The sequence below is a fragment of the Fringilla coelebs genome, assembly GCF_963513975.1.
Source record: "Fringilla coelebs genome assembly, chromosome: 1".
NCBI lineage: Eukaryota > Metazoa > Chordata > Aves > Passeriformes > Fringillidae > Fringilla > Fringilla coelebs.
Window position 1 is genome coordinate 51561132 of NC_140028.1, and position 23769 is coordinate 51584900.

General features: G+C 41.0%; 1 protein-coding gene across 1 annotated transcript in view; it reads right to left on the reverse strand.

Moving 5' to 3' along the window:
- The window catches only part of LAMA1 (laminin subunit alpha 1), a gene marked incomplete at its 5' end in the record, with an annotated part of 98700 nt that extends 75928 nt beyond the window's left edge, over positions 1–22772 (reverse strand). Inside the window, 3 exons of the mRNA XM_084212751.1 lie at positions 1767–1879; positions 2227–2397; positions 22685–22772. Coding sequence (XP_084068877.1) covers positions 1767–1879; positions 2227–2397; positions 22685–22772 — 372 coding nt within the window. The remainder of the gene's footprint in view (positions 1–1766; positions 1880–2226; positions 2398–22684) is intronic.
- Between the last annotated feature and the right edge of the window lie 997 nt (positions 22773–23769).

Consider the following 23769-nt stretch of genomic DNA (forward strand, 5'->3'; position numbering starts at 1 on the left):
GTGAATATATTCTATACTCTGGCAAGGAAATCTTGTTTACTTTAATACAGTACTTGACAGATTTAATGCACAATGCTTGAAATGTAAAAAAAAAAGTACTAATGAAATTATACTAAACACTGGTACTGACTTTAAGGAATATTTTCACAGGTCCTATTTTAAGTAATTCTGCAACAAATGCATGAAGTAAACAATTGCTAAAATCACTAAGGTCATTCATATGCTTTTCTTTTGTGTTTTCTTTACTTGTGCTGAGTCGTTTCAAATAAGCACACCAAGTCAGCTCTAATAACTCACTGACTTCAAGCAATCTCTATTAACCAAATCCTTTCTCACAGAGCAGTAATTTACATTCAGTTTGCATAGCCGTAGATGCCTTCTCTCTCTCAAACTCTCTAGGGAAAACAGAAGAAAGGCCCCTTAGGGGAAACTTTTCAAATCAAATTAGTGAAACTGAGCATGGGTCAGGAGAGGAAAGATATGTATTTGTTGAAACACCAACAGCACTAAGACTGAAGAACAAACAATTCAGAGGGCAGCTCAGCTGGTCTGTTTCCAAAGTGAAATTGTTCTAGGAGGATAAAAACTAAGGCATCCCCTCCTCCTTCATTTTTCCTTCCTGTTTGTCCATTTACAAACCAAACACAAAGTTAACTCTTCAAACAACACTAACATCCTATCCAAACCTTCTGCCACTGACAAAAGACACCCTGTGATCATTATCCTAACAGTTCTGCTTTCTAATTAAAGAGCAAACTAGGCACCTGCTTAATCTATGCTTTATTGGAAAACATCAAAGTTAAACCCTCTGTTTTAATCTTTAAAATGACTTTTAAGCAGGGTCTAGAGATCCTGCAGAAGCTTCTTACCAATTCTACACCTCAATTATGCATTTCTTAGTAAGCAATAAAGCTGCTTCTTCCAGAGTTGGGACACATCCCCATATTAATAAGGAATTGCTGAGCTATGATTTTCAAACAACTTAGGTAGGCCAGCACATAAATCTGTTCAAAGCAATGAAACAAGAAACAGCCAAGAAAAATTAATTTCTTCACCAATTACTTTGTCTATTCTTGGAGTAGGGTAGGAGACTTCTGATTCTCATGTCTAGCAAGAGAATAAATTAGCAAATGCCTTGTACAGTTTAGCATGCTCCTCTCTAGGAATGACAAATTCCTCCAAGTTTGGCCATAGAGAGTGGCCAAAACAGAGGAAACAACTTTTGCCCAGACAGTTCCAGACTCCCCAGGGTCACAAATCACCGTTTCAGAAATTCAAACCCCAGTTCTGCAGAACAGCAGACAGCAAAAGTTCCTAGAAGATATAGTTTAGAACATGTTTTTCCAGTGCTCCTTCCAACAAGATGATGATCAGAATCAGTCAGATGTATCCTCACATAGAAAACGTGTGTTTTGGCGTATACCCTGAAAATACTCCTGTTTAAAAATAAGTCCTTGAAAACACAGACTTTAAGTAACTTTTAAGAAATAAAGTAACTTTTAAGAAATAAAAGGTGGAGGAAAACAGCATCATAGGACTGCTGAGGAAAAGACAGAAGCATGAGGAAAAGACAGAAGGTTAGGCAGAGGAAAGTTACCAAGACAAAGGAATTGGTACAGATGGAATTGGTTACCAACACAGAAAGAACATGGATGATAGTTTTTACTAAAAACTGTTTTTGTTTTATCTAAACAAAGAGCTGCAATCAATTTGCATTGGCTTGTATCCTACATCCATTTAATGATACTCACATAAATGTTACTCACCTGCCTTAAATCCAAGGTGATGGTGACCCAGTGGTATTGCCTTCCATTCTGAATGCTGGGACTCTGCCACCAGTTATTGGTACCATCGATTGCACTGGAAATTGGGTGCTGCTCTGTTTCAAAGCAAAAAAAATAAACATCTCTTGGAAATAAATCTCACTGAACGTTTCTAACCCAGCACATTTGTTTCACATGAAGAGCAATCTCTTCCTGTCATAAAGAAGTAAAGGCTGAATTCTGCCCTCAGACAGAAAGGTTGTCACTGGATCTTGCAATGCTCAGTGGTGATACACGGTACTCAGACTTTGTCAGCCTTTTGCTCCAAGGTAATTGCACTCACACAGTAGATAGACTAAAACCAAAACATATTTGACTCCAATACACTCTGTATTCAAAGGGAAGGGTTAAAAAAAGACACAAACTCATGAAACAAACAAAGTCCCAAACATGTGAAGCTTGCCTTTGGGATTGGCACTGTGACTGTCACAGACGCGGCACTGGGCGTTGCGCAGGGGCCGTCCGGGGACGTGCTCCACCAGCTTGCAGAACATCTCCGGTCCCTTCTCTCCACAGGTGGCATTGGTGGAGATGTGAGCATTGCTGGCCAGGTTCAAAATGGCAGGAAACAGGCCTTGAAAGAAATAAGGGTTATCAGCCACATCATAAGACATGCAAAGCTGGCACCCTGACAAGAGTATCCCTGTTATTTCACTCCACATTTGGAAGCTTTATGCTGAGGAGCACAAGAGTTTGCAAACCAATTCTCCCAGTTACTAAATGTTCCCTTGCATAGTGAATTGATCAAACCCTGGGGGACTGGGCCCACTGCCAGAATCAGAGGGACTACAGAGCACACACACAGCTGGTGTGGAAATCAGCATTTTACACAAGCTCTTTGCAGCAGCAGCACCACTGGCCTGAACAGGACACTCCACACTTGAAAGATTTAAGGACTGAACTTTAGACCTTTGCTACAGACTTCTTCTGCAGTCTCTGTAAAGTCTAAGGGATATTTTGCTTGCCACTTATTAATCTTTATACAAACACTTCAGTGTACTTTCAAATAGTTTTGCTCTTGTGCACTGGAATAATGTAACAACAGACTAAGTTTCAAGATTACAGCTACCAGACCAGGAATCCTTCACTTTTTCTAAAAGGAGTAAAGCTTTACTTTGGTTTGAAGGCTACTGATAAAATTTCTAGAATACTGTATGCGACAGAAGTTAAGCACAGTTTCTCAATCAGCTTCCAGCTGTCCCTCATAAGCTAAAAAGTTTTTATTTCTTGCATGGTTATGGTGTAATAAAGATACTCCATTTCCACTCATAAGTAACTCTGAAAAAGAAGCAATTTTGGAAAGAGGAGTCCTGTCTTTAGAGATTAAACCCAGTGGGCTAAAAATCAAAGCTAGAGACTTGGTATGGCACATTAAAAATGCCACAAGAATTGCTTGTGTTGCAATAGTGCAGTATTAAAATAATTTGTCTTCTGTTGAAAGGAAATCTGAAAAAAATAAAAATCAAGCCATATTTGTGAATATTCCTATTCCACTAGTAAAACTGTATGAATTCTTTTACTTCATTATCCACAATATACATCAAAAGAGACTGCAATATTAATGTTTTGCTTTCCTAAGCTGTTTATACATATAAATATCTCAAAAGTGGGTGCAAAGAGGAAGTTTCCAGGCTCTTTTCAGTGCTCTTCAGCAACAGGACAAGGAGCAATGACCATAAAATAAAACAGAAGTTTCACCTTAAGGAAGAACTTCTTCACACTAAGGGTGGCAGTGCAATGGAACAGGCTGCCCAGGGGGGTTATGGAGTCTCCCTCTGGAGACCTTCAAAACCCACCTGAACAAGTTCCTGTGTAATCTGCTCAGGATGACCCTGCCTTAGCAGTGCCATTGGACCAAATGATCACCAGAAGTCCCTTCCAACCCTAACAATTCTGTGATTTAACAAGGCTACATTCAATATTCCTTTCAAGTGTCTTTGCCCAGTAATTGTATTACCCTAGAAAGCCTGGAGAAAAGTTTCAAGGTTATTTAAGACTTGCCTTCAGCTATTGAAAATTTGGCTAAATCCTAACCCTCTGCACCACCATATGAATAACAAACTGTGTGTTTTCAATTGTGCTATACTTGAAATTTAATAGGAGGGAGATGGAGCTTTGTATTTTTTTGAATCCTGACTTCATTTATGTTAAATCCAGACTAGTCAGATGCCTTTTTCTCATTACACATAAATCTGATGCAGATGAGGATGCTGAAGACGTCCCAATGACTACTCCAGTAAGGCTCTTCTGCCAGTAAGATATTTTCTGCACTGACTTCTCTCACCTTGTGCAGTATGTGTGCAGTGTGCCTCCAGATGTAAAGCTGGAGCCAAAGAAGAAATGCTACCTCTGTTTTCCTACTCCTCAAGAATGCTCAGTGGTGGAAGAGGGTACCTGTTTTAACACTGCTCTCCAATTATATTAAATCTTTCTTATTCAGTATTAATTACCGTTAATGCAGGGGTCTACCAGCCTGTCTTCAAGAGCTATCCATTACTTCCCATGTCACCCATTACCTTCACTCACATTATACAGTAGACCTACCATTTCTTTCCATTTCCTACAGTGAAATAATTTGCCTCCAACAACCTTCAGTCAACAGACTTGTACCAAAGGAATAGCAATGCTATCTCATGATGAGTTTTCTGGGTCTCACAGACACAAAAATAGAGCACTTCAATCCAAGTGAGTTGCGCTGCAGTTTTGCCCCAGGACCCAAATGAAAAGCAAGAGGCTCTTAGCATTGTCCTGCAAGGTACTGCATCTCTTCAAATCCTAGTTGACCATGTTCACCTCTGAATCTCTTTACCACAATTAAATTTTAAGATAAACTGCAGAGGTGCAGCCCCTGATTTCAGGGAAGACCAGGAATAGTGTCAGAGGTGATTTATCAGGAAACAATAAGCATCTGCAACAAATGAAATTGAAAAAAGGCAAATTTCAAATAAATGAGCTGCATCTTCAAAGAACATTGTTCCCCTTTATTCTTTTACTAAGGAGAGCCAGGTACTCAGAGAGAATTCAAAAGCTCTTAGATGCTGCTCTGCCAACCTCCCTTCTCCCTCACATCTCCACCCTCCCGCCGCCCCCCAAAAACAGGAAATCAAACATCTGCTAAGATATTTTTATGCCTTGTAGGAAGCAGTAGGTATGATAAAGATGATCAACCAAAGAATCAGTCACTTAAGAGAGCCATTTACAGATAAACAGGTGACTGTCATCATATCTTGGTGTGAAATGCAAGTGGCTGTAACTGACATAAAAACTCCATCAGAAGATAACATATTTAATTAAACTGAAACTTTAGCAAATGATATTTGCATTTTTAAGGCCATCACAGCATCATTTAGTCCTTAGAAAAGGACCTCTGAGACCATCAAGTCCAATCTCTAACTGATTACCACACTGTGGACCATGGCACCAAGTGCCACACAGAGTCATTTCTTGAATACCTCCAGGGACAGTGACTCCATCATTTCCTGGGCAGTCCACTTCCTATGTTTAACAACTATTCCCATGAAGAAATTCTGATCCTGAGGCCAAACCTGAATCTCCCCAGGCACTGCTTAAGGCTATGCCCTTTCATTCTATTACTTGTTGCCTGGGAGAATAGGCTGACCCTCTCCTGGCAACACCCTCCTTTTCAGGTAGTTATGAGAGTGATGAAAGCCTCTCCTGAGCCTTCTTTCCTCCAGGCTAAACAACCCCAGCCCTCTCAGTCCCTCCACACCCTTCACCCATTTGACTTTCTAGGTTTTCTATCTAAAGTACAGCACAAATGATAGATCAAATTGGATTTATTATATTATTCCCACTAGAAAGGAAGGCAAGTGCTCCATGGAAAACCATGGGAATTACTGTTCAGCATTTTGCAAGAGACTATGGTGGTCCTGAGAAAAGCTGGAAGAATTTTTAAACTAAACTCATTTACTTCTAACTGCTGGCTAGCTCTTTTCATGGTAAGGTGAACTCTTTCATTATTTTCCAGCTACTCAGATGCTCATTTGCCTCAAACCAGAGATCTGCACACACCCCTATGCCAGAAAATGAAGTGTATAGATGTTAATTTGACCTTGAGAAAGAATAACAATTGGTTCACTACCGCTCAGCACAAAAGCTAAGCACAATGTTTTCATTAGAAGTTCAAACAAGTTGCTCTCATTTGTAAAGGACTTGGTTTTAGCCAGATGCATGACTAAAACTCAGTAAGGGAGAACTGAAAATCTGAGTGGGTACTGTCAGAATTATGTCATTCAGCGCTTTCCTTGAGAGACAAAACACCCCAAGCTCAGAGGAAATGGAGGGAATTACATTCCTAGTAAGGCAACCAGCAATGTGGATAGTGCAGAATTTGTCACATCCACACTCTACAGAGTTCAATCCATCAAGAAATGACAAGTAATTATGAGGTTAGATGGATTTGTTGTACATACAGCTCTGCAGGCAAACGTTATGGTGAAGGACATAAAATTAGTGTTCCAGTAAAACTCAGGAAAAAGGCTTGTTCATAATGAAGCCAGTTGTAATATTTCCAAATGATAAACAGTTGGTCAGCATGCAGTATGCCAGGGGAAAAGAAGACAGGTAAAAAGCTTTAAGGTGGATGAGGCAATCTCTATTTTATGAGCTTCAATATGCCTATTGACTCTGATTCCTCAAATTAACCAGGACAGGTGGAGCATGCAGCTAACTGAGGCAGATTCAAAGTACTGATAATTCATGCAGGCCATCATGGATTGCTTAAATAAAAGACACCCCTATCAAGACAGCTATCTCTCTACTGTAAGTTAGTGGTTGAGCATACAGCCTACGTTCTTTGTGAATTATTCTACTTTATACAGAAGTCCTCACAAGCTCCTTATTGCTGATGGAAATATCATAATTTTCCTGGGAACTCGAGTTTATTCTTTGTGGGTTTGTAAGCTTTGACCTTGTTACATATATAGATTACCTAACACCCTGAAGTTCGCACCATTTCAAGGATTTGGGACATTTGCAGGATTCTGGTAACTCTAACTGTAATCAACGCATATTTGTGGCTTCACTCTGGATACATCTGATCTATTGCACATGAGCAGATCACAGCAATTATAATCATTCCACAGCACCGTGCAGTGAGTCTGACATACCTGGACTTACTGAGCATTTTGTCCACTCAGATATCCTGTCCATGTAGAGCAGCATCAGTGCAGTTTAACATTAGACTTACTCTCCATGCTCAGCCCACAGCACATATCCATCACTAAAGGCAAATATGGAAATCATATGCATTTGCGTGACACCTATCAAAGGCTTCTTAGACATTATTTTTTCCCTTCCTTCTATTTAAGTTTTCTCAGTGTAGGACCCTTGGCTGCATTTTGTACAGCTATATCTGAATGAAACCCCAATTGCATTTTCTGATTAATGATTTTGTTCAGTAGGAAAATTAATAATATTTAATCACTGGGTTTTGAGTAGAAGAGAAGTGGATTTGTGCATTTTGGCAAAACACATGCATTATCTGTGGTTTTGACCATGTGAAACTGTATGAATCCTCACAATGTGACAGGGTAAAACTACTTTTTACAGATGGTACGTGAAGAGACACACGTCCCAAGAATAAAAATCTTCCCTGCAGAGGCATAGCTGATTAAAATAATTTCTTTTACAAACAGTTGCACAAACAGAAGGATGCACATGAGAGTTCTACTCCACATGGGCTTCACTACACCACCAAATATATTCAACAAGCACAATAAAGATAATACATTTTGGTATCCAGATCAACACAGTAAGGATGGCAAAACTCTTACGGAAATGCCATGTTTAAGACAGCTTCTCCCTGAATCCAGATTCACTGATCTGTCTGATATTTCTAGAAAGCTAACTAAATTAGGGAGGTGTTTGTTGGGGTTCTTTTTTAAAGCAGACAAACTAATGGGAAACGAACACAAAAGATCATATGAAGCAAGCCAAGAACTGAGTTCAGAAAGTATTCTGGATTGTTCATCAGTGTATACAATGAAGACTCTAAACCAGACTTCAGTGAGCAACATCGAGACATTCAGTGATGCCAACAGCCTGATTGCTCCCCAAGTATTTTGGCTTTTTTTGTGCTTCGTGTAATGAAGCAGTAATTTGCAAGTGAACAAAGTAGATCTGACTTAAAAAACATAAAGAGCTGATGTGTTCAGAAACAATGAGCTTTTATTGTGTAATTTTTCAGAACACAGAAATACTTGAAGGGGTCTAATCTCATTTGCAAGTTAGCATTTTTTAAAAATGTAAAGGCAATCAGCAGCTCATAACAAGCTGGGAATGCTGAAGTTTGCTCACAAGCAATGGATTCTCCCTTCACTGAAAACATACAGAGTACACAGTTGTTCAGAATAGTTTGATGCACTTCGGGAGAACCAAATAGACTAAAGACAAAATGTAATAAAATGTCACAGTATTAGAATGTATAAAATATGTAATAGCATTACACACAGAAGTTGAGGTCACATTCTTGGTAACATTCCCAGACTGTTTTCAATAGCACAGATTTAATTTAGTTGTTCTGTCTTATTCAAGTTTTGGATTAAATGAGTTTACTAAATAAAAACCCTGGAACTATCAGGCTTGGGTTCAGACTCCTAGCCTGCTCAATAGATTTACTCTCATTATATTTTACCAACAAGCACCCCTAGTTTAACCTTCCCTACACACTTGCATCAGGATCCGACCCTGTAATCACATCAAAGATCTAAGCTGGTTTCCCTAAAATAAATGGGCTGAAATTGTTAACTCCTAACTACAGGAATTAAGGTACTACTACTCTGTTATACAGTCAGCAAGAAATGTGGGTTTAACACTCAACCTGCCTTATAATCCACTTTGTAGAGACATTGCCTAAAGTTTGTTAGCTGCAGCATTAACCCACTTGAAAAGCTGAAAGCTTCACCACAACTTACACAGTAAGCTTAGGTAGCAAGCCACTAGTTAGAAATTATTTTGAAAATTGATCACACCTGTTTCTGTAGCTCAGAGAGGAGAATTTCTGCAAGCAGAACATCAAGGTTACAGGATTTAGCTACATAGTATATTTGAGGGTTTTTAGCAGAACATCTGTAAACTTTAATTTGCAGTATTTAGATAAAACTACTTCCGATTTAAAAGAAAACTCTACCATGACAGAACGTTATCTTTTCTTAAAACCCATTCTCTGTTTCTTTTCATACTGTAGAGCAAAGCTGACTAATGAGTCAATCACAGGAACACCAGGTAGTGAAGACTACATTTATTTAATTTAATTAGCTTTTAATGTAAGAAGATACTGTTCGCCTGTTCTCAAGAGCTTTCAAATGAGGATATGCCTCAGCATCCTTGACAAGTCTATTCCGACAATTTATCACTCTAAAGGTTACAAATTTTCAGTCCTCCTTGCTGCATTGATGATCTTGATTACAACTTTTGTTTACCTGAGCTGTTATCACACACCCTATTCCAGACTATGTAAACAATCCTCTCAATCTTTCTACAGCCTGTCTTCTAAACTTCTTATCCTTCTGAGTTCTTGGCAGCTTGCATTTTTCCAACAGTCTGGATCCTCACACCTCACCAGCACCAACTGGAGTAGAGTAACTTCTTAAACTATTGACAGGTTTTGTTAACACACATGAGAATAAGTTTTGTATTTTTTCCAGATACTGCTGTTCTGTTTGCATTGCACACCAAGGTAAGTAAAAGATCGTGGTCTGTCCTCTGCAGAGCCTGGGCACTTACACAAAACAAGTGTACTCCACATCAGACCCTGGATGAGTCCAGGTTATCTGTAAAGAGATTACTTTGCAGCCATTTGCTGAACACTCAACCACTTGCTTTCAGAACAGTCTGCTGATTATTTTACAGCTCTGATCCACTCAAGTGTGCAAATCACACTAAAGCAATCCAACTGGAGCCCCAGAAAAAAGGACAACAAAACAAGTTCATTACACCAGTTAATGTAACAAAAAACATTCTGTTTGAACTCCACAAGCTGTTAGAGCACAAACCAGCTACAGAAGATGAAACCTTGACCCTTCTTCTAAATGGCAAAGTCTTCTCTGCCAAATATTTTTTTCTGCAGTTGCTTATGTGCACTCAGCATTATTAATGAGGGCCATAATGCAGACAGGGTACTACAGCAAAAGCATTTTGCCTACTGTGGTCTCCCTTAGACTAGATGATGTGCTAATTAGTATTGTGTGCTCAAAAATGTATTGAAAATAATTACAATGCTGCAAATTATAAAAGTCATAACACTAGAGATTAATAAAATTCCATGGAACTCAGACTGGAACCAAAGTAAGCAAAAGTTTTCTCAGTCAAGAATGAACACCAGCTGCACTTTTCTCCCACAACTAGTTTCCTCAATAAAGTTTGTGACAGTTAAGGAGCAAGTGTCTGGCATAACTTGCATGTCTTCCTTAAAATTCCCAAGCACCAGCACATCACCAGGCTGCTGAGCCCAATGTAACAGAATTTGAACAAGGTTAAAAAAAAGTGCCTTTTTTTTCCAAAGTAAGGCAGAAAACCTGGGTTCTAAAAAAATTTAAATTTCAACGTGTATGAAGCATGCTATATACAAAATTATTGGAAAACTAAGAAGAGGATAAGGCTGCAAAGACATGGTCAGGGTGCAGATGTTTGAAACTGAAGCTCAAATTTTCAGCCCCAACCAGACATTCCTACAAATGTGCTACCCTGTTTCCCAAAGGAGTGCACATCATCTTTGACAGCCTGAGCATAGAAAACACTGGTGCATTCAATAGGTTTCATAGCTGACATCCCAGCCCTGAATGTGGTTCCTAGTATTACTGCCTTGTCCTTTCACAGGTTTGAGGGATTTGAGAAAAAAAAAAAATAGTTCCCAGGGAAAAGAAATTCTATCACAGGTATTTCTAATACCTTCAATTTTGACAGTAACTTACTGGTTATTTCAATCAGAACAAACAAAAAAATTAGATTTTGTGCTAGTTTTCAACATCAGACAGTACAACTTGATATGAAAGGCAAGTAATTTTGAGTATTCTATCATGCATTTCCAAACAATAATCAATATTTCTTCTGCCAAATCATGTCTTGCAAGTATTGATTTTTTTGTAAGCTGTTGGCCAGTTCAAGAATCTGCCCAGAAATTGTCACAGATTTACACCAAAGCAAAAGATCCACAAGTTGACAGATGGGCAGGCTGCCAAGGAACAACAAACCTGCCAGACCATGAAATTAGTTCTTTCTTGTTCACCCAAAGCTTTTTCCACACGTTGAGGAGTCTGCATCATTGTGCTTGTTGGTTTGGGGGTTGTTCTTTCTTTTACCACTACACTGGCTTTTTTCCTGAAGTCATCAGTTGGGAACAATCTTTGCTCAAACCTGAAGTAAATACAAGCCACAGCTATTAGAGACTTCAGCGTCTTGTCAGTTTTGCTTATATGCTGCCTAAGACATAGTATTAGCTTAGAGCAACATAACAGAAGCACTGGCAGTGTGACTGGCATGTCAAAGACTAGGGACCTCAGTCACTTGTCACTTATGATGGGCCCCAATATCAACAAAACAAAGTATTTTTTGTTCTTACTGATGTAGGACCCATAGTAGACTTCCATCACACCTCCTTAATATGATTCTTTAAATAGTATCTCCCCCTGAACTTCTTTTCTATCACCAGTTTTCAACCTGAAGCAACCATCTAGCAAATGAAAATCCTCTTGGTTTAATCCTAATTAAATGTGGTTTAATCCTAATTAAATTTGCATGCATAAATGTGCAGCTTCAGTCTGCACACCAAATCATTCATTATAATAAAAAGGAATTTATGGCCCAAGTATCTATTAGCCCTCTTCTAATTCTAAATTTCCATTTATCACTTGCAAATTCTGGGAGACCTGAGCGTGGGAAGAATTTTAAAGGTTGAGAGGTCCCACTCACTTCGGTACTGTGACTCAATATCACAACCAAACAAAATGTTACCGCTTTTTGCCCTGTGCAAACACTAAGAAGGTTAAAACAGTTAGAAATGCCTTTGAGTCAGTTGGCATCACCTCGTGATCATAAATGAAGTAGGTGAACTACAAAGGAATTCTGAAATGGATTTTTCACTTAGTAAAAGCTTGTTATTAACTACCTGTACATAAAGCTAAAATTTCATTTTCTTAATTAAAAAAAAATGTCACTTCCTAATGCTAGAAATTGCAGCTGTGTTAATTTAAATAAAAATTTAGCTTCATCTAAGCCAAATTTTTCCATTTATTAACAAAAACTATTTCAAGTTCAAGAGATTTTGGCATCTCAGAACTACCAGCTCTCCTGTTTCAGACACAGAAGAAAAATGTTTTCATTCCAACAGGCACAAAACCATTATCAGGGCATATACAGGCCTGTATCACTGCCAGATCTTCCTGGGTAGAAGGAAGCACATTTCCTCCAGCTTGAATGGACTTGAAAGGATTTGCAACTGTGTAACTCTAAAGACATGAAAAGCTTGGTCATTCCCCAATCTCTACTGACAAGATTTAGCAATCTCTAATTTTCAAGATTAATTGGGAAAAGCCTATTGGGGTTTTTTTTGTAATTTTTAAAAATTTTATTTTAGTAGTAACCAGCTGTTTGATATGATATAGAGGTAGCTTTCTGCTGTTTGTAAAAAGTAAAATACATCCTGCCACTTTTATTTTCCTAGGCATTTTACTCTAGGCAACAAAGTAAAACTGCAAAACACCATGCTTTGTTTGGTCTTGCATCTGCTGGTCTCCAGGCACACAGATTAACAAATGTACAGGACACAAACTGCAACTATTTAAAAAAATTAATACCGAGTCAATTGTTGCACATGTTTTATGTTTCAAACTCTCACCACATGCAAATTCTTATTTCATTATTTTACATTATTTACCTCCATGAAATACAAACACATTTGCGTCACTCTGGTTAAATTCCTGAAAAAGTGTAATTTTAAGTACCCAAAAAACAAGGGGGAAAAAGAAAACAATATTTTTTAAAGTTCTCTTCTGTACTGCCATTAATACTCAAGAACTCAGCCAGTCGCATGGAATTTTAATCAAGTGTTCTGAAAGTATTTTGCCTTTGGCCTGAAAACAAGAATGATGCATTTCTGCCCAAAGCACAATTTTTAAGAAAAATTCTAACAGACTGAGAGTTCAAGTAGTTTAATTTAAAATTCAGCAATGTTACAGTGACACTAAAATAACAGCGAGGCACAGTTGGATCCTGCCTGAAACACCCCAAACATTTTTTGCTGATGACTGTGGGAAACAGAGCAACATGGGTAGAGCTGCAGAGTGGGCAGCTTATTTCCCATTGTCCTTGAGAACTGAAAAGATAAGGGGGGCTGCTCAAATTTTAGAGAGATTGTATCATCTGTCAATACTCTGTGGTATACAAAAAGCGTTCTCCTCCTTGGGACCTTTTCCCTGCCACTGTACCACCAAGAATCCCCTTCTGACCCTCTTTCCCTACCACTCCTGCAGGAATCTCAGCCTACCAGAAACACCCAAACTTGGATGTATCGATTACCACTATCAGCCATGGCAGCACAGCAACAAGCAGATCTTTCCACCAAGAACCCATAGCAAAGTTTCTGAGCAACCTGACACATCACAGGAGCTGAACATCAGCATGGCAACCTCAGACCCACACCAAGATACCCACTGAACACAGCTGTCCACCAGCAGCTGTGTATTGTACCTATTGCTTCACTGCTCCCTTTAGGTCACATCCTACTGCTGATCCCTATGGAAAGATACTCAATTCATCTGGAAGTTCCCCATACCATACATCTCTTTCTCATTGCCTGCCAAGGGTTGCCTCCACCACGCCACTGAAAACCTGCACTGCACTTTGAAGAATCATTTCTTCAATTGGAAATATCCCCATCACAATGATATCAAATATGCACAATCCAAGCTGTCCCCAGTGTGACCACTCCCAAGTAAAGTGTGGTCATCCAAGGATGGACTCTACATTTGCTGCATGCCTTTAGCATTGATGAACTTGCTATGCAGAACATTGGCAGACATACTGTAAACCAACTTCAAGGAAGATGAATTGGGATAGGTCTCAAAATGACTTAATTCCTGCAACTTTTAGTTTAAAATTCATGTTTACATCTAAAGACAGTTTCAGCATCAAGCTCACATTTTGCATTAGCAAAAAAATGTGTGGTTCCTAAAATTCTAATCAAGTCATAGTGAGATTTATTGATATCTAAATAACCTAGCTACAGTTAAAAAAAAAATCAGAGACACTTAGCAGATTTGCTTTCTATCTATACAAACCTTTTTCCTTATGCTGTAAGAGATATATTATCAATTGAACTACTTTGGCAATTAAAAGAGACACGCAAAATGAACGCATTAGTTAGCACCTACTGAAGGAATGAAGAACTGTGAGTAGATGTAAAGTACAGCAACTCTCCCCAAGCCAGTAAAGCAGATTTAATCCTTCATTTTGCCATCAAATTTTTTATCTCTTCAGCATACTTTAAAGGGTTTTTTCTAGTAGAAGGCATTGAGCACACATTTCAGAGACTACAAGCCAAAGTAAATAAATGGAATCCTAGAAATTTCAACAGCATATATTTCACAACCCTAATTTAAACCAGGGTATCCACAGATCTTGACAATTCAAAGAACCTTCACGTCAAACTTCTGTTATCTAGCCCTTCTCAGCCAATAAAGTAGAAACAGCCTAATCATCAGAGGCATTGGCACACTGTTACAAGCCTCTTCTGCCTTCCTGTCCTAAAGCAGCGGCAAGATATGTACAAAAGACAGCACAGAGAAGGAGTAAAGGAAAGTAAAATGTATGAATGGTGTGGCATGGAGACTAGCATAACCCATATTAGCTATTCATGCATTTGAATTAAAACCAGACAGGAAAAAGCTGTGGAATCCCTTCCATAGTTTTACAGCGGAGCACCTTCAGGAGCTGGATTTCTCACTTCTGTAAAGAGCCAGAAACAGAGAATGTAGAATCCAGTTAACTGGTTTGTAAAGTACAGGCCTACTTCTGGTGCTAGGCTCTTCCAATTCACTGTCTAGATAGCCCTAGGTGGATCAGGAGTCCCCCAAGGAGTCAGTGAAGCCTGGATGGGCACCATCCAGCCGGGCAGCAGCTCTGCCTGAGCAGGGAGCATCAGAGATGCAGTCAGGCTCCCCAGGCTGCCAGCCTGCACAGCACCCTGTGTGCTTCGTGCAAAGCTCACTCTGCCAGAATCCACAAGAAAAGAGGGATAACTTGGATACCTGCTCCAATGCTCCCCAGCAAGGCTGCACCCAGCCAGAATCAAATTGCACTGGATGTCTCAGTTGCTACTGTGCTTTTTTTCCTCTCCTTCCCACACCAACATTTCTTTACACACATCTTTGGCTTTTGTGACAGAAGGCAAAATTCCAGTCATGCTTTCAAAAAACCTGATAAAAGCAATCAATAGTAATCTAAGTTACCATCAATGACAGCTCCAATTCGCATTTATGCTCAATTACTGAATGCCAATGTTTTTTACAGTCAGCGAGACCTACCCCACTGATTTGCAGAGTTAGGATTTTGATGTTAAAAACTTCTTGCTTCATCGGGTCCACAAGACAAAAATACTAATCAAAGAATCAAATCAAGACTAGAGAAGTTGTTTTGAATTACCTGTACAAGTTCTGCACTGTCCTCTCAGACTTTCAGCAAATAAAAGTTATGGAAATACAGTTAAAAAGGTAGTGGACATCAGCCTATTTTCAAGGTCATTTTTGAGCAAGCAGCAATAAAAAAATGCAGGCAGAGCCAAGGAGAAAAACAAGTTTCCACTTTGAGAAGACCACTTCTTAAACAGCTTTTCAAGCTTTATTTTCATGCGGGAATCAAGACGGGGGCTGAGTCCTACAGCGCAATAAATGAGCTCACAGAAAGGAATTACATTATGCTTGCAAAACAACTTTCAAATCTGAATCTTTAATCTAAAAGAATTGGTTTGGGAATATCTCTGACAGAGCTGTTACTGTATCAAATGACAGTTAAAAAAAAAAGTCAGCAAAAGCTAACAAGTTAAAGATGACAAAACAGAAGGAATTTATTGCTGAAGGCTGACATCTTCTCTGCCTACACAAAGCAGCAGTGGGATCTTCTCAGCCTTTGCCTGGTGGGAAAAGCCCAGAAATTACAAGAAAAAAAAACCAACCGTGTCAGCCCATCAGCCCATGAGCCCACATCAGCTGCTGCTTAACAAAGCCTGCCAAGCTGAACTTGTGGAAAGGGCAGTGGGTGAAAATGCTTGCCATTAATCCACCTCTTTTCCAATGGCTCTCTGAGCTCACATGGCCACTAGAAAGTTGTGATTTTCCAGAGATACTCCAAAGGTTAAAAAAAAAAAAAAAAAATCAGGTTTTCAGGTAAAACTAAAGCATCCTATCTCTTTAGTTTGCCTTGCACTTCTTCAGAATTGGAACTGCTGTTTCACATCAGAGAGAGAAGTTAAAATTATTTGCATCTATAATATTTGCTATTAGAATACTGAGAGTTAGTTTCTAGTCTTACAATTTTATGTTTTCCTATTTTCCGACTGTTATTTATCTCTACTGTAATTACAAAAGAAGTCTTCCAGTTTACCTGTAAAATTGTTATGTATATAGCATTTAATACACAAAAATGTGCATGAAAAAATTGTTTTCAGGGAAAAAGGAGCTTTTCCCAGCTTCTAAAAAAGAGCATAGAATGACTGAGAAATCGTTGAGGTTCTTAAATAGCAAAAGTAACTAAGAAAGAAAAAGCACAGATACATCTAGCCTTATTTTTGCTCTGACACACAAGCAAATGAAGCACTGACCTCAAATCTCAAAGACAGAGGGCTGTACCCATATCTGCAAGCTCAGAGGCACAGAGCCTGAGATATCATGTAAGTCCTAAAAGCATAATAAAAAAGTTTGACTGATGTGCTCCTTAAGTTTACACCAACTAACAAATCAGAATTCCTGCAAGCTGACCTAACCAATCTTGCCTTGCAAAACTTTTGCAACACACTGACTGTTCCTCTGTTTGGTCAGGAAGGGATGTCTGCAGGACAGGAAAAAAAAAAATTTAAAAAAAAATAATAGGGGACAGCAACAAACCCCACCTGAAGATCGTTTCTGAGACTGATGCAAATACCAACAACTGATCAACATACACTGATAGCCCTAAACGTCTTGAGATGCATTTTCTAAGCCCTCAGGGAATGGGGAAAATATTTACAACAGACAAATATTTTTTTTATCTTAATCTTCAATCTAACTTAGAATGCTTTCATGGGATTTTTCTGTCACATACCTTTGTACTCCAAGAAAAAAGAAAACGGTCTGTGGCTTGTTGGTGATTTCTTGCAAAATAAATCAGGGAACAAAACACACAGCAGATTTTAAATTTAGGGCTTTAATCAACACCAAGCATATTTTCCCCACAGATTGTCCATGATGTTCCTTTCAGGCCACCAGAAAAAAAATGACATTTCTCAGTCCTTTCTTCTGCCCCCAACCACAAGTCAGGACTCAATCAGAAAAATTTGTCCCTAGTTGAGATCAATTACTTTTTTACACTACATATTCCTTATAATAAGACAAAACCTCATTTCTATTTAATAAAAGTTTCAAAATATATTTGTATTGCTTATCATGAACTTAGGGAACCTTGTACCTTTAAGACAATGGTATCCACAAAATCAGCATTCCTGAGGACAAGCAATGTGGCCTCTGTTTGAGGTGACATCATCAACAGGTCATCTAAAATTGACATTTTTAAAGTATTATATAGAACAAAGTCCACTACATTAAGACTTTGACAGTCAAATGGACGCAGAGGAAACAAAAGCCAAGAGCTCTGGCATTACATCTGCTTTTCCACAGAGTTTTGCTGGGGTGTAGCAAGGCCAAGAGAGATGTGGCTGCTGCAGCTCTGTGTGCTCAGGCCCAGCCACTGAGGCACAGTAAAAAGCAGTATAAAGCTGGGCAAGTATTCCCAACAGGCACATAAAAAGCCACACACATAATGCAATGGATATATGGATATATGCAAATACATATGGCCAGCCAGACAGATTCACAAAGACAGAAACACACAAATGCAACCACCAACAACGTTTTCATCCTGTTCCTGGCTCCAGGGAAAAACATGGATTCATACACAGAAATGAATTTCTTCAATGCCCATCCAAAATGTGCATTTCTTAAATACCCAAAGCTGGAGACTCACTGGATCCAGTAACCGTGCTCCCCCACACTCAAGATCTCCTCACTGCTGGCATCTGGCACGAGAGCCCCTGGGGTCCACAACTCCACCCCAGCCACTGAGGAAAAAGCGCCCTGCACACACACCAGTCCCATCTCACACACACACACACACAATGGATCCCTACACACTCACTCTTTGCTCAACTACTTTGACCCCTGCATCTTTGGTCCTTCCTCCATTCATCCCAAAATTAGTCCTGTGCAATCCCAAAATGTTTTTCCCATACATCCCAGGATGGGTCCCATACCCCTGTAGACTGCCACCACCCCCATCCTGTAAGCTCTAAAAGAGCTGCTCCCATAACACATCAGGAGCTGTCATAGGAGAGCCATGGCAGGGGCTCATTTCTCTGGGTTCATTATTTATGTTGCTCCACCTTGATCGTGTGTTGACTTGTGGGTGGTAATGAGACTTCTCACACAATCTGAGAACTTAAATGAGAGCGTGGACAGCTAATAAGCATCTTGGGGCCCTGCTACTTAGCCCACCCAAAGACACAAGGGATGTACAGGCTCACTGTAACTGGGATTTCCAACCCTGAGGAAAAAGTGGAAACTTAAGCCAGGTATACCACTGTACCAAATTTTGCCAAAAACTAAGAAGTTTTTACCTTACCACAATGTTAAGTGATTCTGCCTCAAACTCCTGTCATACTTTTAGCTCACTGGTCTCCTGCCCCACACTGCAAGCTGCAAACAGCAGCTATGCTTTTAAGTCTTCTACAAGCCTCAAGAAACCTGAAGTTTCCTTTAGTGTCCTTTATCAGGAAGCAATATTCACATCAGTGGAAACATAGGAGAAATGTTAAAGGAAAATATTTAGAAGTAAAGGCAAACTTTGCAGGGCATAGAAAAACTTCCTCATTTACTCTAACAGTTAACTCTGTTGCAGATGTTGGAAAAAAACTGTTTAAGACTGTGAGAGTGTAAGATTCACCTACCCAGGCTCACAGACTAACAGCCAAATCTACAACACCCCAAACTTCTGTCAGATGCTGTAACTCCTACAATTAAAGTACATCACTACTTGAGGTGGAACTCAGCACCTTGAATTAGGCACCAAAGAGCCTTTCTTCACTAAGTGGTAAAGAGTGAGTGGCACCCACAAGTAGTGCCAAGCTTGAGTAACCTAGTAAAAAAAACCCTAAAGACTAAAACAACAAACAAACAAATCCCAGCAGACACCGGTACAATAGAGGAGTTTCTCCTGAAGTCAAACACTTTATTGCCGCTTGTGGAAAATAAATAAAAGAGACAGAGGCCTGCACTTGTGTTCTCCTTACATTTTGAGCACCCTAATGGTTCAACTAGAGCATCAGCTTTTTTTTTCCTTCTGGAAGGAAACTTGACATCTTGGCTGTAGAGTAGCTCCTTTTCAAAGTCAGGTCTGGAGAGATTTCACACACTCCTCCTCTGCATTACCCGTCACAGCAACTTGGTAATACAGCACTCTATTCAGAGACTGGAGATGTGGGCTCAAACCACCTCAAACTAAGGAGATTAACATAAATCTCCCACTGCCTGGGAATGTGCTCTAACAATATAATTTATATCACTTGTGTTTCAATTTTAAAAAAAAGGGGGGTTGTTGACCATAATGTCATAATTTGTATATTAGCCATAGCCTACAAATACTTACTAAACCAGACCCTTGAAGCAAAGCAGGTTTGAGACCCCATGGGTGACAGGCATATGAAATACCTATGTTCATCTCTGACCAGATGGAGTACCTCCCCACAGCTATTTGGTTCCCTGAGCACCAGCACTTATCCAAAACCCCAGGCAGGAACAGAGTAGGCTACTTCAGCACACCAGTTTACACAAACAAACTGAGATGCAGCTGAGGAAATATTTAGTCTACAACTACAGTCTTCCAAGTTAACACCACCAAAGGTTTACAGGAGCAAGAGTTTTTTGGGGTTTTTTTAATTACAGAAAAAAAATCACCTGACAGTGGCAGGGTCAAATTTACGAAATACAGGCAATAGTGTTCAAAATAGTGTTCAAATCATTAACTGATTTTCCTTTCTACTTTGAAGACATGTATCACTTAACTCCAGTATAACAAAGAATGAGTTCCAACAGAGCAAAGCTGCTACAAGCCTCCAAAATGGCTTTTTGCTTCTGACGTTGTAAAGTAATTCCTCTGTATCTAGACAGTGAGTTACATGCTTCATGAAGAGTTACTCCATTAATGAATACAAAAGACTCAACAGAAAATGCAAACCAAACTTTTGACCATGATAGGAACACTTTAACAAAACACCTGTAATTAAAATTCCAACTAAATTTTATAGCTATGTAGATATTAATCTTTAGGCTGAAAGAATCAATCATTAACTTTCAAAGCTGTTCAGTGCAGTGACTTCAGTATCGTGTGTTTCTTTTTCTTAGAATGGACTTCAGCACTTTCTGACAGACCCTTGCAGCTGTAGTACCCCCCAGTTTCTTCATTTGCTGACAGGACAACAACAAAACTGAACAGGAAAACAAGAAATGCTTTGACTCTACCACAGCCCTCTCCACGGCAATGCCAAGATATCTTTTCCTCTAACTTCTCCTGACAACTGCTCTGAGAAACCTTCCCATCCTCACTTCAAAATGTATTTTTACCTCAACAAGATGCTTACAATTCTGAGCTTAAGTTGTTTACTTTCAGTAAAAGCAACATTGCTATTCTAATCTGCATCACATTCTTCACATTGTTTTAGGATCAGTTATCTTGAATTGTGGCTTTTGTAAGGCAGTTCACCACCAGGGGGGTTGAAACTCACAGCTTCCTCGGATGATCTGTGCCTTCACGCTGAGAAAAAAAATTCTATCATCTTAATCTAATAGGAGGAATGGTCTCTCGACCTGATCTTTCAACTAGAAAAACGTAATTATGAACTTAAATATTCCCAGGAGGAGCGGCCTAGAAGCAATGAAATATATTGGTAGCTTCAATCACTGACATGAAAAGCAAGTATTTTATCCAGATGCCTCTAGCACCCGTGGGCTGCTATATAAAAGCTGCACATTATTGCAGTGAGATCACTGCAAATGTCAATGAAAAAACCAAAATTGGTATTTGCTCTTGTCACCAATACATGACAAGCTTCAGAAAAATTCCTACTTTTTACACTGCATGTTATCACATATATTCAAATAGGAATTAGTATTGAATTAAGGTTATTTGATGTAAGATGGTACCTTCAAAAAACCCAAAAAGCAAAATTTATATCACTTTGTCTGGCATTTCATTTGCTTCTACAACTGAATTTTCATAACCCAAGTGAAGCAAATTTATTTTCAAGCTGAGACATATGGCCTCTGAAATTTACTTGGGCTTGATTTTGTCCTTTTTACCTAGAGGATATTTTGTACACATAATTACATTAATAAACACCGGCTTTTACTGCAGCCTGTAAACATCCAGATGCTAATCTCCCACCCTATATCCATCTCAAACACCCTACTTCACCATAAAGAAAACAAGTCATGCATCTGCACAACATATGCCTTCCAACCATTTTCCATTCAAGATTTTTTGTTTTGTTTTTAATAGAGACCTAATGGGACTGGGGATTCATGTGCAGGGAGTAGGGATCGGCAGAAATTCTGCGGTGGAGCCCAGCAGCGGCCGACCCAAGCCGAAGGTAAGAGCATCTGGTGTCTACCGGCGCTTCCCATCACGACCCAGGACACCGCAGTCAACCACTGTTAACCCAGCAACAGAGTGGGGTGCTCAGCAGCTTGGGTCTCACCAGGACAACCCAAGTTACGGCACTTGGAACAAAGAGGATGTGTGACGAACTCATTGGCAGGGTAAGAACTCGGCGCGGAGCGTTCCGGTGTCCCGGCCGCAACGCACCGGCCAGCCCACGTGCGAATAAAAAAAATAGAAAACTTTCGTAAATTGTCTCCTTCTTCATGCTACCTCTATCTCGTGCCCGGAAAGTGATTCGGGACTCTTCTCGCTCCTTATAACAGAGCTTAATCTGGTTTGTATTACCGACCGCGTGCGGCATCCTTCGGGGCTCCGGCTCCTCTCCCTTCCCCAGAGAGGGTCGCCCCGAACTGCGGCCCGTGCCCGGCTCTGACCCCACCTCCCGCCGGGACAGAGGCTGTGCCGGGGGCTCCCAGGGCCGCCGCAGCCCTTCCCCTGGCCCGGGAGCGGCGGGCTCGCCCCCTCCTCTCCCGGGTCTCTGCCGCTCCACAGGGTCTCCCACAAAGGGAGTGGGCGGCCCCGGAGGCGCCCGGGCGGAGTGGCCCCCGCCGCCGAGGGAGGAGAAAGGACTTCAGGGAAGTGGGGGAGGGCTGCTGCAAAACGTGGAGATGGGGGAAGAGAACAGGGATAAAAGAGATGGGGGAGGCCGTCGGGAAGCGTGCGGTCGGGACTGCCGGACCCCAGCCCGCCTCCCACAGCGGGCTGCCTCCGCAGCACAACGCGGCCGCCGCAGCGGCAGTGACGGGGACACTCTGCCGAGGCTGCCCCAGCCCCGCGGGGCCAAAGGCTGCCACGGGACGCGGCGGGCGGCTGCAGACCAACCCTGCAGGCACTGCCCTGCTTTGCCCTAACTGCTCACCCCCGCATCCCCCTTCTGCGCTCACCTCGGGGCTGGCCCTGCCCCGGCACGCACAGCAGCGAGGTCGCCGCCAACAGTGCCAGCAGCAGCCGCCGCCGGCCGCCGCTGCCCATCGCTGATGCCGCCGCTGGAGGGACGCTGCCCGCCCCGCCGGGCCCGCCCGCCTTATATGTGCTCCCCCGCCGCCCCCGGCCCGCCCCGCCCCGCATCACCGGCGCTCGCTCGCTCACCCCCCTTCACACACACCCCTCCTCACACACCAGCCTTCATACTCACCCCTCCTCACACACCTCCCTCCTCACACACCCCCCTCCTCACACACCAGCCTTCACACACACCCGTCCTCACAGACCCCCCTTCACACACCCACGCGCGCTTTTCGCACACGCAGTCCCCCCTCCTCACACATCTGCTGTCCCCCCCTCACACGCTCGCACGGCCCGCCCCGCGCGTCTCCGGCCCCGCAAAGCCGCCCCCGATGCACTTGCGGTCCCGACCGCATCTTGCGGGCGATGCGCGGGGTGCGGCGAGCCCGAGCGCCGTGCCTAAAAAGTTCCGGAGAGCCGCAGTTGTCGAACCGAGGATTTTTTGCAAGGAAGAGGAGGAAGGGAAAGGTGAGCGTGCGAAATAACAAGGTAAAAGTGTGAGAAGGGAGAAAGCACCGCGGAGCTGATTGAACGTACAACATTTCCATACGGCTGATATTTTCACGTGTTAAATAAATAAATAAATAAGAATCTGTTAAGGCTTTCCTTAAAATTTTGTCGTCCTTTGAAACTTCGTTCCCGCGCTGATAGTTTTCCAGCTCCTGTTTCACATAACCACAACAAATCAGCCATGTTTGCATGTTTGTAGATTAAATGAGTTCTCAGGTGCTAAACTACGAGGCTGATTACTTTTTGTCCCATAGGAAATCTTTGCAGCTTTTTGATAATCAGCTGCCTTATGAAACTAGCATAAAGCATAGCAAAAAGGTTGTAGAGATTTCTCGAGATAGACACGTTAATTCGGTGCTTCAGGAAAGTTCATCTCCATTAGGCTCTACTGCTTTAAGGTTTGTCGGGTCACAGAGCTTATATCTACAATATTCCCTAATGAGCATTTCAAGGA